Source organism: Meriones unguiculatus, chromosome 3 (genome assembly GCF_030254825.1).
Source record: "Meriones unguiculatus strain TT.TT164.6M chromosome 3, Bangor_MerUng_6.1, whole genome shotgun sequence".
Lineage (NCBI taxonomy): Eukaryota > Metazoa > Chordata > Mammalia > Rodentia > Muridae > Meriones > Meriones unguiculatus.
This window is the reverse complement of record NC_083351.1, coordinates 160899770-160915559: the sequence shown is the minus strand read 5'-3', so window position 1 is coordinate 160915559 and position 15790 is coordinate 160899770. Positions and strand designations below refer to the sequence as shown.

General features: G+C 39.5%; 2 protein-coding genes across 7 annotated transcripts in view; one reads left to right on the top strand and one right to left on the bottom strand.

Moving 5' to 3' along the window:
* Window positions 1-4226, top strand: part of LOC132653186 (uncharacterized) — a 41355-nt gene extending 37129 nt beyond the window's left edge. For 4 of the 6 annotated variants that reach the window (XM_060380876.1, XM_060380875.1, XM_060380874.1 and 1 more), the window contains exons 4-5: window positions 372-481; window positions 1130-4226. In XM_060380876.1, the coding sequence (XP_060236859.1) occupies window positions 372-481; window positions 1130-1217 (198 nt within the window). In that variant the 3' untranslated portion in view covers window positions 1218-4226. The remainder of the gene's footprint in view (window positions 1-371; window positions 482-1129) is intronic. The other 2 variants (XR_009590943.1, XM_060380877.1) reach the window with 1 other exon arrangement.
* LOC110542799 (UDP-glucuronosyltransferase 2B31-like) overlaps window positions 1-15790 on the bottom strand; it is a 290306-nt gene that overhangs the window by 167926 nt on the left and 106590 nt on the right. The window lies entirely within an intron of this gene.

Genomic DNA, 15790 nt, shown 5'->3' with positions numbered 1-15790 from the left:
AACCAAGTACCAGGCATGGAGATAACCTAGAACCCCTGCACAGATGTAGCCTATAGCAGTTCAGTGTCCAAGTGGGTTCCATAGTAATGGGAAGAGGGACTGCCTCTGACATAAGCCTGCTCTTTGATCACCTCCCTCTGAAAGTGGAGCAGCCTTACCAGGCCACAGAAGATGACAATGCAGCCACTCTGATGAGATCTGATAGACTAAGATCAGAAGGAAGGAGAGGGGGACCTCCTCTATCAGTGGACTTGGGGAGGAGCATATGTGAAGAAGGGAGAGGAAAGGTGAGATTAGGATGGGAGGAGAGAGGGATTTATGGGGGGATACAAAGTGAATAAAGTATAATTAATAAAATCTATTTCTGACAGGAACTCAATGACTGGCTCTTTGACCTCCCTACCCCCCAAGGGAGAAGCAGTCCTGCTAGGCCACAGAGGAGGACTTCGCAGCCAGTCCTGAAGATACCTGATAAAACAGGGTCAGATGAAAGGGAGGAGGTACTCCCCAATCAGTGGATTTGGAAAGGGGCAGGGAGGAGATGATGGAGGAAGTGTGGGATTGGGAGAGAATAAGGGAGCAGATACAGCTGGGATACAGAGTTAATGAAATGTAACTAATAATAAAAAAATAATACATTTAAAATTAAAAAAAGATTTCACTTTTGAGACAAAAAAAATAAAAGTTAAAAAAAGAATAAATCTAATAAAGCAAAGTTTGACTGGGTGTTTTTAGTTTTCATTGATTCCTTATGAAGAACCGAAGCTTTAAAAAGTTAAATAAAAGATAGACCTGGTTTTTTGTAAGAAACTAAAGGCAGGAATTACACTCAGCAAAATTATACCTTTTCGCATGAAAGGAGATTTGCTGTGATCCATCATGGCTGTGGACAGATGGGTGTAATTGACCAGGGGGTTGTCCTTCATCATTTCAAAAGAGGTGTGGCGGGTAATCCTGTCCAAGATCTCTTCATCCAGAGTCTTGCCTAGGAAGCTGGCGATCTTCTTTATTTCTTCCCTTGGGTTCTGACAGTGAGTTAAACCATAAATGCAAGGAAATAGCAAACGTGTAAACCACTCATGTAATTTACAAAATGAGCAGATTTTATAATTATGCTCTTCTGGTTTAGTCTACAGATACAAACCTCAGCAGCGAGGTGGCCGAAGGAAGAAAGATTACAAATTCAAGGTCTACTGTGCTGCACTGAAAGACTCTAGTTCAACAAAGAAAAGAATGTTTCTACTGTGCTGGGGAGACAGTGCTCAGTGAAGAGCACTCACTCTCCTCTAGACGACCTAAGCATGGTCCCCAGTCTCTTCACAGGGTAGCTCATAACCTCCCTTAACTCCAGCTTCCAGGAATCACGCTCCACTGGCCTTTGACAGCACATTCACTCACATACACAGACGTAGACACACTCAGGGAGGGCTGATATGGGAAGAGGGGGCTCCCCTTTTCTTGGGAGAAAGAAAGAGAAGAAGGGGAGAAAAACAAAAGGGGCTGGGAAGATAGAGAGGGGCACCCTTGGGATGTAAAGTAAATAAACTTAAATAAAATAAAATTATATTAAAATGAATTGGGAAAAATCATAACATTTTAGGATATCTTGGTGAAGAAGTTGAACTATACTTATATTAACTGGGAAAACAACAACTTTTAAAAACACATTATTAGCTATATGTGTGCCTATATACACACATGTATGTATTGGCAAGGGATTTCCTTTAGGGGAAATTTTGGTGATATTTCCAGGATGTGTAGATAAAAGCAGTCTCAGCTAGATTATCATGAAAGAAGAGCTCATTGAATCTTCCTCTGCAACATATCCTCAAGAAACAAGATATATAAATATGTATATATATTACATATTAACTTAGATTTTTATGGCGTTTACTCTTGATATATACTCTACTCCCTCTTACTATTCTTATATTATATTTTTTATAAAACATTTTCTAAAAGTGACTATATGACAGAGAACAAATCACTTTCTAGTAAGAATAATGTATTTAAGAGATTTCAAGGAGATTAACAAATGTTTGGATATTCCAGCTCGTTGAGATGGTCCAGGAATTGACCAGTATATGTCCCTCTGAATAAATAACATCAACTTAATGAGGACAGAAGTTCTTCCAAGGATAATATAGGACATCATTCAGAATTTGAGTTATTTGGATTCTCTTTTAGGCTACAAACTACAATGTGGAAACAGTGGAAAATTTCAGATTACTAGAGGTAAAATATGATAAATTCCACGGGGTTTCCTGGAAGTACATTCACCATACACAGGGGCTTACTGCCACTAATATTTGGCTACTACATTCAATCAATTGTATAAATAATTACATTATCAAAGCTTCTTTTTATGTCTGACTACTGAGCCACAATCTCTAAGGTAAGAACCATATTCACTACTATAAGTATAGTTTCAAAATTGACAGTATTTTTGTTTCCATCATGGATTTGAGAATTGAAAGATGTTCTAAATTGTATGTCTGGACCTTTTCAAACAAAGAAACATCTCTGTGAATTTTAAATGGTGAGTGAGGATAGAAAGGATTGTCCAATTTTGGTAGAAGAGTTTAGCATAGTGGCAAAAGACATTGCAGTAATATTGAACAAACTTACCTCACAGAGACTAGGTGAATTGAAAAAAAAAATTGATACAATGGAAAAGTTCAAGAGAAACATTTGAAAGATACAAAAGACAAAGCATGTGACTCAACCCAAAGTCTATGCATGAAGGGTAGACTCTAATTATAGTATACTTACAATCTAACTGAAATCTTGAAAAACTAAAAAGAAAAATAAAGTCAACATCAAAAGAAGAAAATAAAAGGTGTAAAGTGTGACATGATTGAGAACAAAACAAATTAAGTGTGCTTTTGAACACATTAAATTAGTTCCAATGTGAGTTTGCAATTCAATTTAGAAAGTTATGAATATACATATGTGGGGATTACTCACAAATAAATATTTGTGGAAAACCTTAATAAAGGAGTGAAGGTCAAACTATAGCAAGCAACTAAAAAGGAAAGCAGTGAGTGGGTGGATATACAGATACTAAGTGCAAAATTGTAAGTGTGATGTCCTGGTAAGTCTAGGAGAGAATTTATGGGTGAAACAATAGTTGAAAATCACATACTGACTAAAAGAAGAAAGAAACAAATATAGATAAATGATTTCAACATTGCAAAGTGATTACTGATCTGATAGACTTGCATATAAGAGATATGAGTATTAAGAAAATAGCTATTACAATTAGGACTAGCGCTTCCTCAAGTCCAGCTATACCACTCCTAGGCATATATCCAAAAGATGCTCAAGTACACAACAAAGACATTTGCTCGACCATGTTTGTAGCAGCTTTATTTGTAATAGCCAGAAGCTGGGAACAACCCAGGTGTCCCTCAGTTGAGGAATGGATACAGAAACTGTGGTACATCTACACAATGGAATATTAGTTAGCAATAAAATAACAAGTTAAAAAAAAGGAAATTTGCAGGTAAATGATGAGAACTGAAAAAAATCATCCTGAGTGAGATATCCCAGAAGCAGAAAGACAAACAGGGTATATACTCACTCAGAAGTGGATATTAGACATATAATATAGGATAAACCTACTGAAATATGTACACCTAAAAAGACTAACAAGGGGGAGGACTTTGGCTAAAGTACTCAATCCCCATTCAGAAAGACAAAGTCAGTGGATATCAGAAGAAGGAGAAAACAAGGAACAGGAAAAGAGCCTGTCACAGAGGGCCTCTGAAAGGCTCTATCCTGCAGGGTATCAAAGTGATGCTGAGGCTTATGGCCCACCTTTGGGCAAAGTGCAGGGAATCTTATGAAAGATGTGGAAAATAGTAAGACCTAGAGAGGACAGGAGCTCCACAAGAAGAGCAAAAGAGTAAAAAAAAAAAAAAAATCTGGGCAGAGGGGTCTTTTCTGAGACTGATACTAAACAAAGGACCATTGATAGAGATAACCTAGAACCCCTGCACAGATGTAGCCCATGGCAGTTCAGTGTCCAAGTGGGTTTCATAGTAATGGGAAGAGGGACTCTCTCTGATATGAACTGATTGGCCTGCTCTTTGATCACCACTTCCTGAGAGTGGAGCAGCCTTACCAGGACATAAAGTAAGACAATGAAGCCACTCCTGATGAGACCTGATAGAACAGGATTAAAAGGACGGGGAGGAAGACCTCTCCTATCAGTGGACTGGGGGATGGGCGTGTGTGGAAAAGGGGGAGAGAGGGTAGGCTTGGGAGGGGAGGAGGGAGGGAGATACAGGGGAGATACAAAGTGAATAAACTGTAATTAATAAAGAGAAAAAAGAAACAGCTATTGCATTTTGGACTCCAAATTTAAGTTGAAAACTACAATTTAATTATTTTCCTATGACACAGTATGCACAATTTTTGAAATAAATATCTAATATGTTACCTGTTTCATATCTTCGTAGTACAAAAACAGTAATGGATACCCTTTCTTCTTTTCCCACCAAGTCTTAACATGATTGAACCATGAACCATAGGGCACTAAAACGAGAAAAAATAGTACCTTTAAAAGTGTTTATCAGGGGAGGGGGCAAGATGGCAGCGCTGGGAGGACTCTCATTCTGACCAGCAGCACAGCAGGATCAGCACAGTGAGCAGCAATCAGAACTCACGGCCATAAAACACAGTGATTGTGTTTCCCAGGTGAGAGGATACCCCACGGTGGGGGATTAAATCAGCTTTTAACTCACCGGCTAAACTGAGGAAGAGATCCCGGTTCCACCAGATGCTTGGCTGCCTGCTGCCAGCCCCAGCCCCAGCCCCAGCCCCAGCCCAGAGCCACAAGCCAGTGTCTCTGGTCACGGTCCCAGACTGAACCCTGCGCACCACACTATCAGAGAGTAGAATTTTCACTCGAGAGATAACCCAACAGTGCAGGAAACGATTGGGACTGACCTTAGGTCACCCAGACATCCCCTGGAAAAGACTCGGGTTCCACGGGTGCCCCAGGAGCTAGCCCGGAGCCAGAGCCCGAGACCCAGGCTCCGGCACAGAGCCCTGCCTGCCTGCATGCCTGATTCGCCACCTGAGATAGAATTGTGGGCACCAGGGCACCAGGGAATGAGTTTCACTGTCTGGTGCAAACACACAGGGAGGGAAACAGCTGGTCTGGTCTCAGAACACTCAACAGACACCCCCACCCCGAAAAGGTCTCGGGAAAATTACCCAGTTTAGGCAGACGCCCAGGCTCCCAAAGGCCAGAAAGGCAGACACAGGCAGTTTCTGCACACCAGACAGCTGGCAGAGACTGAGCCACCATCACTCAGCTGTGCTCCAGACACAGACAGTTTCTGCGGCCAGCCACCTGGCGGGGACTGAGCAGTGCGCACCACGGCAAAAAAAAAAAAAAAAGACTGGGCATCCCTGTCTCCAGAGAATCCACGGGGAAGGAAAGAAACTGTACTACCTTAAATCACCCAATCCTTCCCTGGAAAAATTCTAGCAGACATGGCGGGGCCGAGCTGCCATCACTCAGCTATGCTCCAGAAACAGGCACAAGCAGTTGCTGCGCGCCAGATGTCCAACTGGGTCACAGCAGCTGATCATTAAATTTACAGCAAGAAACCCAGAAACAGGGCAGCTGCCCTCAGGACTTCCCTGGGTGAGAGGAGAACACTCTCAACTAACAAAGACCACAGTTACCACTCAGGTCTCTATCCCTGAGGTGAGCAGCAGCAACTCCTGAAAAAATGCCATCCATCCAGGGACTATACCCAAAAAGCTGAGAAGGCTTCCTTCAAGAAAAAACCAGCTTTCTGCAAAGGGGATTCTCTCCACCACAGGATCCCCAGGAACCACCAGAAAATAACCCCAAACACCTAAGATAGCACAATGGGTAGAGGCCAGCGTAAAAACTCAAGCAACAAAAGACAGAGCAATATGGCATCTCCACAACCCAGTTACCCAGGAGCAAGTAGCCCTGGACACCCCAGCATAACTGAAATCCAAGAAGATGACCTAACAACTATGCTCAAGAAGATGATAACAGAGGAAACAAATATGATATGTAAAGACATAGAGGAAGACAAACTCACACAGAATATTGCCATCCATAAAGAAATAGAGGAAGCTGCAGCCAAACAGTTTATGGCCTTTAGAAAGGAAATGCTTAAAGCACTGAATGAAATAAAAGAAACAGAGTTGAAGGAACTAAAAGAAAAACAGGAAAGTACAATCAGACAGGTGAAGGAAGTAAACAAAACAACTCAAGACCTGAAGATAGAATTGGAAAAATTAAAGAAAACACAAATGGAGAAAATAATGGAGAGGAAGAACCTAGGGAAGAAAACAGGAACTACAGAGGTAAGCATAACCAACAGACTACAAGAGATGGAAGAAAGAATCTCAGGTGTAGAAGATACAATGGAAGAAATTGATGTATCTGTCAAAGGAAATGTTAAATCCAAAAAATTCCTGACACAGACCGTTCAAGAAATCTATGACAATATGAAAAGACAAAACCTAAGTTTAATAGGTATAGAGGAAAAAGAAGACTCCCTTCTCCAAGGCCCAGAAAATATTTTCAACAAAATCATTGAAGAAAATTTCCCCAAGTTAAAGGAGAAGCCAATAAGAATACATGAGGCCTACTGAACACCCAACAAATTTGACCAGAAAAGAAAATCCTCCCGCCACATAATAATCAAAACAGTAAGTATACAGAACAAAGAAAGAATACTAAAAGCTGCAAGGGAAAAAGGCCAAGTAACATATAATGGCAAACCCATTAGAATCACACCTGACTTTTCAACAAAGACTATGAAAGCCAGAGGGCCTGGACAGATATCATGCAGACCCTAAGAGAACACAGATGTCAGCCCAGGCTACTATAGCCTGCAAAGCTATCAGTCTGCATAGATGGAGAAAACAAGATATTTAATGACAGAAACAAATTTCAACAATACCTACACACAAATCCATCATTACAGAAGACACTGGAAGGAAAAATACAACCCAAAAAAATTTGCTCCTTTCAAGAAAACACAGGAAATAATTAACCTTACTACAGTAAAACAAAAAGCAACCAAGAACACAACCTGATGACCATAGCCAACATCAAAATCAAAGGATCTAATAGCCACTGGTCATTAATCTCTCTCAACATCAATGGACTCAACTCTCCAATAAAAAGACACAGATTAACAGAATGGATACGTAAACAAAACCCAGCAATCTGTTGCATACAAGAAGCATACCTAAGGCACAAAGATCGACATTACCTGAGGGTAAAGGGTTAGAAGACGGCTTTCCAAGCAAACGGACCCAAGAAACAAGCAGGAGTAGCCATTCTAATATCTGATTAAATAGACTTTCAACCAAAATTAATAAAAAGAGATGGGGAAGGACACTTCATACTCATGAAAGGAAAAGTCCACCAGGAAGACATCACATTCCTGAACGTCTATGCCCCAAATACAAGAGCACCCACATTTGTTAAAGAAAAATTGATAAAATTTAAACCACACATAGATCCCCACACATTAATAGTGGGAGACTTCAACACCCCACTCTCAACAAAGGACAGGTCAACAAAGCAGAAATTAAACAGAAACAATCTCTCTGACAGAGGTCAGGAATCAAATGGACCTAACAGATATTTACAGAACTTTACACCCAAACACAAAAGAATTTACCTTCTTCTCAGCACCTCATGGAACCTTCTCCAAAATAGACCATATAGTTGGTCACAAAGCAAGCCTCAACAGATACAAGAAGGTTGAAATAATCCCTTGTATTTCAATCTGGCACAGGAGACAACTTCCTGAACAGAACACCAACAATCTAAGAACAACAATCAATAAATGGGACATCATGAAGCTGAAAAGCTTCTGTACAGCAAAGGACACCTTCATCAAAACAAAACAACTGCCTATAGATTGGGAAAGAATCTGCACCAACCCTCTATCTGATAGAGGACTAATATCCAGTATGTATAAAGAACTAAAGAAGCTAAAAAGCAGCAAACCAAGTAATCCAATTAAAAAATGGGGAACAGAGCTAAACAGAGAATTCTCTGTAGAGGAATATTGATTGGCAGAGAAACACTTAAAGAAATGCTCAATGTCATTAGCCATTAGGGAAATGCAAATAAAAAAGACCCTGAGATTTCACCTTACACCCATCAGAATGGCCAAGATGAAAAACTCAAGTGACAACACATGCTGGAGAGGTTGTGGAGAAAGGGGAACCCTCCTCCACTGCTGGTGGGAATATAAACTTGTACAATCACTCTGGAAATCAATGTGGTGCTTTCTCAGACCACTAGGAATAGCGCTTCCCCAAGATTCAGCCATACCACTCCGAGGCATATATCCAAAAGAGGCTCAAGTACAGAACAAGGACATTTGCTCAACAATATTTGTAGAAGCTTTATTTGTAATAACCAGAAGCTGGAAACAACCCAGATGCCCCTCAACTGAAGAATGGATGCAGAAATTATGGTATGTCTACACAATGGAATATTATTCAGCAAGGAAAAATAAGGAAATCATGAAATTTGCAGGTAAATGGTGGGACCTTGAAAGGATCATCCTGAGTGAGCTGTCCCAGAAGCAGAAAGACACACACAGTATATACTCACTCATATAGACATGTAATATAGGATAAACCTATTAAAATCTATACATCTAAAAGAAACTAATCAAGAGAGAGGACCCTGACTGAAATGCTCAATCCCCATCCTGAAAGGCAAAGAGGAAGGACATCAGAAGAAGAAAACAGGCAGATACTAATAGGTATTAAATAGCTGTCAGTAATTGCGCTTTCGCAAACTTTGATGATAAAAACACAAATAACATAATATATTTTGTTACACGAATTTAAGCCAAAAATTCTGTGTTTAGAGGAATGCAAACACCCCTTGTATTTCTCTTGTTTTACTCTATTTTTGTTTGCTATAAAAATATCTGTGCCTCATGATTATGGTGTGTGGCAAGATCAAACAACATGGCACTACTACAACATGGCAGTGGTCTTCTGGCTACATCATAACATAGTAAAAAGTACAGCATGGATCACACAGCTTTCAAGTGCTGCTTTTTGCAGTCAGGCAGGGTACCTTCATTTAGATATTTCACATGAAGTTTGTAGAGTGTAAGACCTGGGGTCTCACAGCTCAGGAGTTCAAGATTGCACCCTTCCCAGAAACTCCCCCAGACCAAGACTCATTGCAAAAGCAAGAGGTTTATTACCATTGCACAATGGGGTCACCCCTGCCAGTCAGCAAAGAGTGGCACCCGGAGACAAAGGCCTTTAGGTTTTTAAAAGAAAAATTGCGGGAAATTTGAAGTTGCAGTTTTGGGAATTTAGGATTGAATGAGGAAGCTATAAAGTAAGATAATTGGTTAGTCTTGGGTGCTCAAGCTTGGCCAGTCCTGCCAAGTGTGGATGCAGCTGCAATTTAAGGTGGGAGTGGTTAGCTCATCCTTGAAGATTAGGGGCTGCGGACTTTTGGCTGGAGGTCAAAAGCTACTCAGAAGAAGTCTGGGTTCATTGCTAAGAAACACTATCTTGAAGGCAAGGGTCTGGTCGTTCTTTTTGCTGAGTGAAGGTCATTGCTTGCTTGCTTTTTTTTCTATCTGTCCTTACAGATAGGGTCACATTTCTCCATTCTCTGGAAAGGTACTAAGAGGCTTTAGCTTAACCTGAACCTGAAATTCAAAACTATAGGCTTTAGAAGACATACAGGTTACAAAGTGAGTCTAACCCTTTCAAGAGTAGTAGGTTTCAGTATGATTTCTTTATATATACTTAATTTTCTTTGATCTTCTCTTCCCAATCCTTTTCTTCTGTATCTTTGTCCTACTTGTCAAAACATCTCCTCCCCCTCTCTGTTTTCATATTCCCTGTGTTCCACAATCTCAACCTCACTTCAGGATTCCTCCCCTGTCTCTTTGCCCCATTTTAGTTTCCTAGTCTCTACAGACATTATGAATTAAATATGTTTTCTAGTTCATCCACTTTCCTGTAAATTTCATTTTTCTTTACAGCCCAATGAAATTCTGTGCTCTCTCTCTAACTCCCTATGTATCATCTAGCAATATCATGTTTTCATCATCCATTCTTCTGAGGATGAACATCTAGTCTAGTTGCATTTGCTGGCTGTTGTATGAAGAGCAGCAATGAGCTTGTCTGGAAAACTAGCTCCGTAGTAGGACATAGAGTGCTTTGGTTGTATGCTGGAGATTAGCACATCTGGATCATATGGTGATTTTGTTTATTTTTTAATATTAATTACAGTTTATTCATTTTGTATCCCAGCTCTATCCTCTTCCCTCACCCCCTCCCATCTCCACCCTCCCAACTTCATCTCCTCCCATGCTCCTCTCCAAGTCCACTGATAGGGGAGGTCCTTCTCCCCTTCCATGTGACCCTAGCTTATCAGGTCTCTACAGGACTGGCTGCATTGTCCTCCTCTGTGTCCTGGTAAGGTTGTTTCCCCTCAGGGGAAGGTGATCAAAGAGCCAGCCACTGAGTTCATGTCAGAGACATTCTCTGTTCCTTTAAATAGAGAACCCACTTGCAGACTGAGCTGCCATGAGCTACATGTGAGTAGGGGTTCTAGGTTATATCCATGAATCGTCCTTGGCTGGAGTATCAGTCTCAGAAAAGACTCCTGTGCCCAGATTTTTTTGGTTCTCTTTATCTCCTTGTGGAGCTCCTGTCCTTTCTAGGTCTTACCATCTCTCCCTTCTTTCATAAGATTCCCTGCACTCTGCCCAAAGTTTGGGTATGAGTATCAGTATCTGCTTTGATACACTGTTGGGTGGAGTCTTTCAGAGTCCTTCTGTGTTAGGCTCCTGTCCTGTTCTCTGTTTTCTCCTTCTTCCAGTGTCCATACCATTTGTCTTTCTGAGTGAGGATTGATCATCTTACCCAGGGTCCTCCTTTTTGCTTAGCTTCTTTAGGTGTACAGATTTTATTATGTTTATCCTATGTTATATATCCACTTATAAGTGAGTATATACCATGTGTGTCTTTCTGCTACTGTGATACCTCACTCAAGATGATCTTTTCAAAATCCCACCATTTGCCTGCAAATTTCATGATTTCCTCCACTGAGGGACATCTGGGTTGTTTCCAGGTTCTGGATATAACAAATAAAGCTGCTACTAACACGTTTGAATAAATGTCCTTATTACTTGAGCCTCTTTTGGATATATGCCTAGGAATTGTATAGCTGGATCTTGAGGAAGCGCTATTCCTAGTTGTCTGAGAATGCTCCAGATTTATTTCCAAAGTGGTTGTGTAAGTTTACATTCCAACCAGCAACGGAGGAGGGTTCCCCTTTATCCACAACCTCTCCAGCATGCTTTGTCACTTGAGGTTTTGATCTTTGCCATTCTGATGGGTGTAAGGTGATATCTCAGGGTTGTTTGATTTGCATTTTTGTTTATTGTTTTAAGAAATCCCAGACTGGTTTCCATAGTGGATGCACTAATATACTATTCCACCTAAATGGTTCTTTTTCCCACACATTCTCACCAATTATTTTTAATTTTGTTCTTGATGATAACCATTCTGATTGGAGTGAGATGAAATGCCAAAGTAACTTCAATTTCTTTTTTTTTTTCCTATAGTGGCTAAGCATGCTATTCAGCATTTCTCATGTTCATTAGTTGGTTCTGTGGACTCCTTCAGTTTTGTCATTCCTTCCTCCGTTATGTTAGTTTACATGGTGAACATAAACAACACAACTCTCATCAAAAGAGGACAAAACTTTATTCTGGAACCAAATATTAGTGAACATAGCCCAGGAACACAGATTTGTGTAGTTGGAATTTCCTGTCCCAAAACTGTAACAGTTTTATGATAACAGGTTTGTGATCACATCACAAACCATCATGTTTTTCAAATAGTTAAAAAAAAATATGAGTGATTGCAACTGAGAAAATGCCACAAAGAGAATACTATCAGACGATTTGTATCTAAGGATTGTAGGCAGTTATAAATATCAAATTATGATATGAAAGTATTGTTTATGTTCTCACAAGGGAACACACCTCTGTGAAAACAAAACTGACCTGAAAAGAAAAAGATGAATTTTAACTTTTGAAAGTGCATTCACCAGTTGAGGGTGGTATCGTTAAATATACAAATTTAAGAGGAACAGAAAGAATAATAAAATAAATATAAACAAGGGCTGGAGAGATGGCTTAGTGGTTAAGAGCACTTACTACTCTTGCAGAGGACTGAGTTTGATTCTCAGCTTCCACATTAAGCTGCTGAAAACTGCTTGTAACTGTGGCTTCAGAGACCCTGATGTCTCTGGCCTCTGTGGGCACCTTCACTCACATGTGAACACTAACCCAAACACATCATTAAAAATAAATAAATCTTTATGCAAAAGGATGAACAAGAGCACAGTAGGGAATATTAATTTTCTACCTCACCGAATCTCAACTTCAGAGGCTCCCAAGAGCCAGCCATATGCCTTGGACTTGGCAGTGAAAAGTCTCAAAGCATTGTTACCACCTTACATTAGGCCCATCTCATCCTGACTTAGAAAAAGAATCCTCTTTTTTTCTGATTATTTTCTCAGTCACAGTCACCCATTTTATTTAATTATTTGTGATTCACCGTGTTTATGTTCATATTATTATAGCATTATTTGCAAGCTGCATGTAGTTATGATTGATCTTTCTACCTAGAATTTCTAGTAACTTATTATCATTGATTGATTCAGTTCTTTGTTAGTTTCACTGAGTTACAATGATTCTAGTTATTTTAAGGTCACCAAAGTAGACTTTTGCACAATCTGACCTTAAGAGGTCAGTGTAGCCTGCGAAGAGAGGGGAAAAAACACTGCATCATAAATTTAAAAGATGAGCAATCAAGTGTAGTCAAGGTTTTTACTGATACATTAATGCGGGTAAAATATAATTATGTATTACATTTGCTTTTTCTACTTTACTTTTATGTTATCTTTCTTCATGGTGGGTAAGTATGCACCACATATAAGTATAATCAGTTTAACAAAAATAATCACTGTGTATTTCTTCTATGGGCATTATCATAGTACCATAACTAGTTTTATTGTCCATAATTTACAATTCATCACACATATGAATATATTCAAATGTATACCGTTTTTAAAGGAACAATGGGCACTTTAGTCTTCTTGAACTTCTCAAATGAACAAGCAGGTGTTTCAATGAATTTAATGTTACATAAAAATAACGTTCCTATGTCAGCCCTAAATAAACTATGAGTAAATATTTAATTAGAATTGTACATTTATTGAAAATATTTTATTTTTTAAGTTTTACATTTTATTTAGTTTTTATCCAAATTGTAGCCCCCTCCCTCATCTCTTCCCAGTCCCACCCTCCCTCCCTCCCTCTTTCTCCCTATCCCTCTCCCCTAGTCCAGTGGGGGAGTCCTCCTCCCCTACCATTTGACCCTAGCTTATTGAGCCTCTTTCTCTGTGGTCTGGCAAGGGTGCCCCACCAGGGTGAAGTGATCAAAGAGCAGACAAACAAGTTCATGTCATAGACAGCCCTTGCACCCTTCACTAGGGAACCCAGGTTGAGACTGAGCTGCCTATCAGCTACATCTGAGCTGGGTGTCTAGGTTTTCTCCATACATGGTCCTTGGTTGGTGCATCACTGTCTATAGGTTCCCCCAGTACCAGATTTGTTGGCTTTATTGGTCTTCTCCCGGAGCTACTGTGTCCTTTGGGTCCTTTTATCCCCCTTCTTCCATAAGACTTTCTGCACTGTGTCCAAAGTTTGGCTGTGAGGCTCAGCACCTGCTTCAATACCCTGCTGAGTGGAGAGGACTTTTATGATAGGCTCCCATCTTCTTTACTCTCCTCTACTGCTTCCAGTGTCTATCCTGTTTACCCTTGTGCCTGAGAATTAAGCATCCTCCACCATAAAACAAGGACATCTGCTTAACTATGTTCATAGCAACTTTATTTATAATAGCTAGATCTGGAAACTACCCAGAAGTCTCTCCACCAAAGAATGGATACAGAAATTGTGGTATACTTACACAATGGAATGCTATTCAGCTGTTAAAAACAAGGAAATCATGAAATTTGTAGCCAAATGGATGGAACTAGAAAAGATCATCCTGAGTAAGGTTGCCCAGAAGCAGAAAGACACACAGGGTATGTATTCATTTTAAGCAGGTATTAGCCATATAATACAGGATAACCATACTAATAGGTTATTCCATTCTACATTATTAATTAGAATGTGTAATATATGAAAACCTACACTTCAAGTTTCAGAGTTTAAAAAGACCAATGTTTAGCTATTTGGGATATAATTAACATTGTGAGAGAATTCACTTGATATTTAGCAAAGCAAAATTTTTAACAGAGAGAAAATTAAAAATTAAAGCAAATAGCATGATTTCAAAATTCTCATTTGTTTGCATCCCAAATGTTGGCACTCAGCAGCCCAGTGCTTTGTGCATATTTCCCCTGTTAAGATAGCCATAAATGAGAGGCGTGATGTTCTTTTGGAAATAAAATGCTTGAGCAAGAGACCATCGAGAAATTCCCACAAAGGTAAGCTTAGAACTGGACCTTAGCCTGCAGTTACAGTTGTGGTCATTCACCTGACATCACATGTGCATGAGAACTGACATGTTAATAACTTGGATTCTCTTTCTACAGTGGTTAGATCAATGTTGGACATAGAGTCAAAATTCTTAGGCACACTAGTTTTCATTAAATACCATCATTCCATATTTATATCTGGCAAACTGGAAACAGAAAAGGTAGTTACTTGGTGCTATAATTATGGTAGATACCTACTCTTATTAGTTCAAAGTATAAGAAAATATTTCATCACTTGAAGTAGCAAATCTCTTATAATACATTTGATCACAACCCTAAGGGTGTGCTCTTTTTAAGTTTCATTTGTTAATGTACTTATATATAAATAGCATGTATATACTATACCTATCTTCTCTTGAATTTTTATATTAATATCTTTTAGGTACATAAAGGTTATTTTTCTTTTTTAGTTTTTTAAATGTTTTTTTTATTAATTACAGTTTTTTCACTTTGCATCCCACCTGTAACCCCTTCCCACATTCCCTCCAAAAGTTACCCTTCCTTCCTCATCTCCTCTCATGCCCCTCCCTAAGCCCACTGATAGGGGAGGTCTTCCTCCCCTTCCCTCTGACCATAGCATATGAGGTCTCCTCAGGTTTGGCTGTACTGTCTTCCTCTGTGGGAAGGAGCCACTGAGTTCATGTCAGAGGCAGTCCCTGTTCCCCTGGGCTATATCTAGGCAGGGGTTGTAGGTTATCTCCATGTATGATCCTCTCTTATCAGTGGACTTAGGGAGGGGCATGGGACAAGATGCAAGAGGAGGTTGGGATTGGGAGGGATGAAGGAGGGGGCTATAGGTGGGATACAAAGTAAATAAACTGTAATTTATTAAAAAATAAATTAATTTAAAAATAAAATAAATTCTGGGTCTGATAAGATGCAATTTAAAAAACCTGATATATTGTAATGAGTAGAGAGAGCTATGGGGTATGCTAGAACAGAAGGAGAAATTGAGACAAAAACATTGGATCAATTAAAATATAGTTATGCTTAACAAGCATAAATTGAAGAGAATTTTAAGGTAAAATTCAAGAACAAAAAGACACTCATGATACATATTAAGAAGTTTCACTTCTATTTGGTTTACTGGCAACTTCTGGAAAAGTTAGTAAAGACCTTTTTACAGGTCAAAGACATGTCAAGACAGCAGAAAATATAATTCTG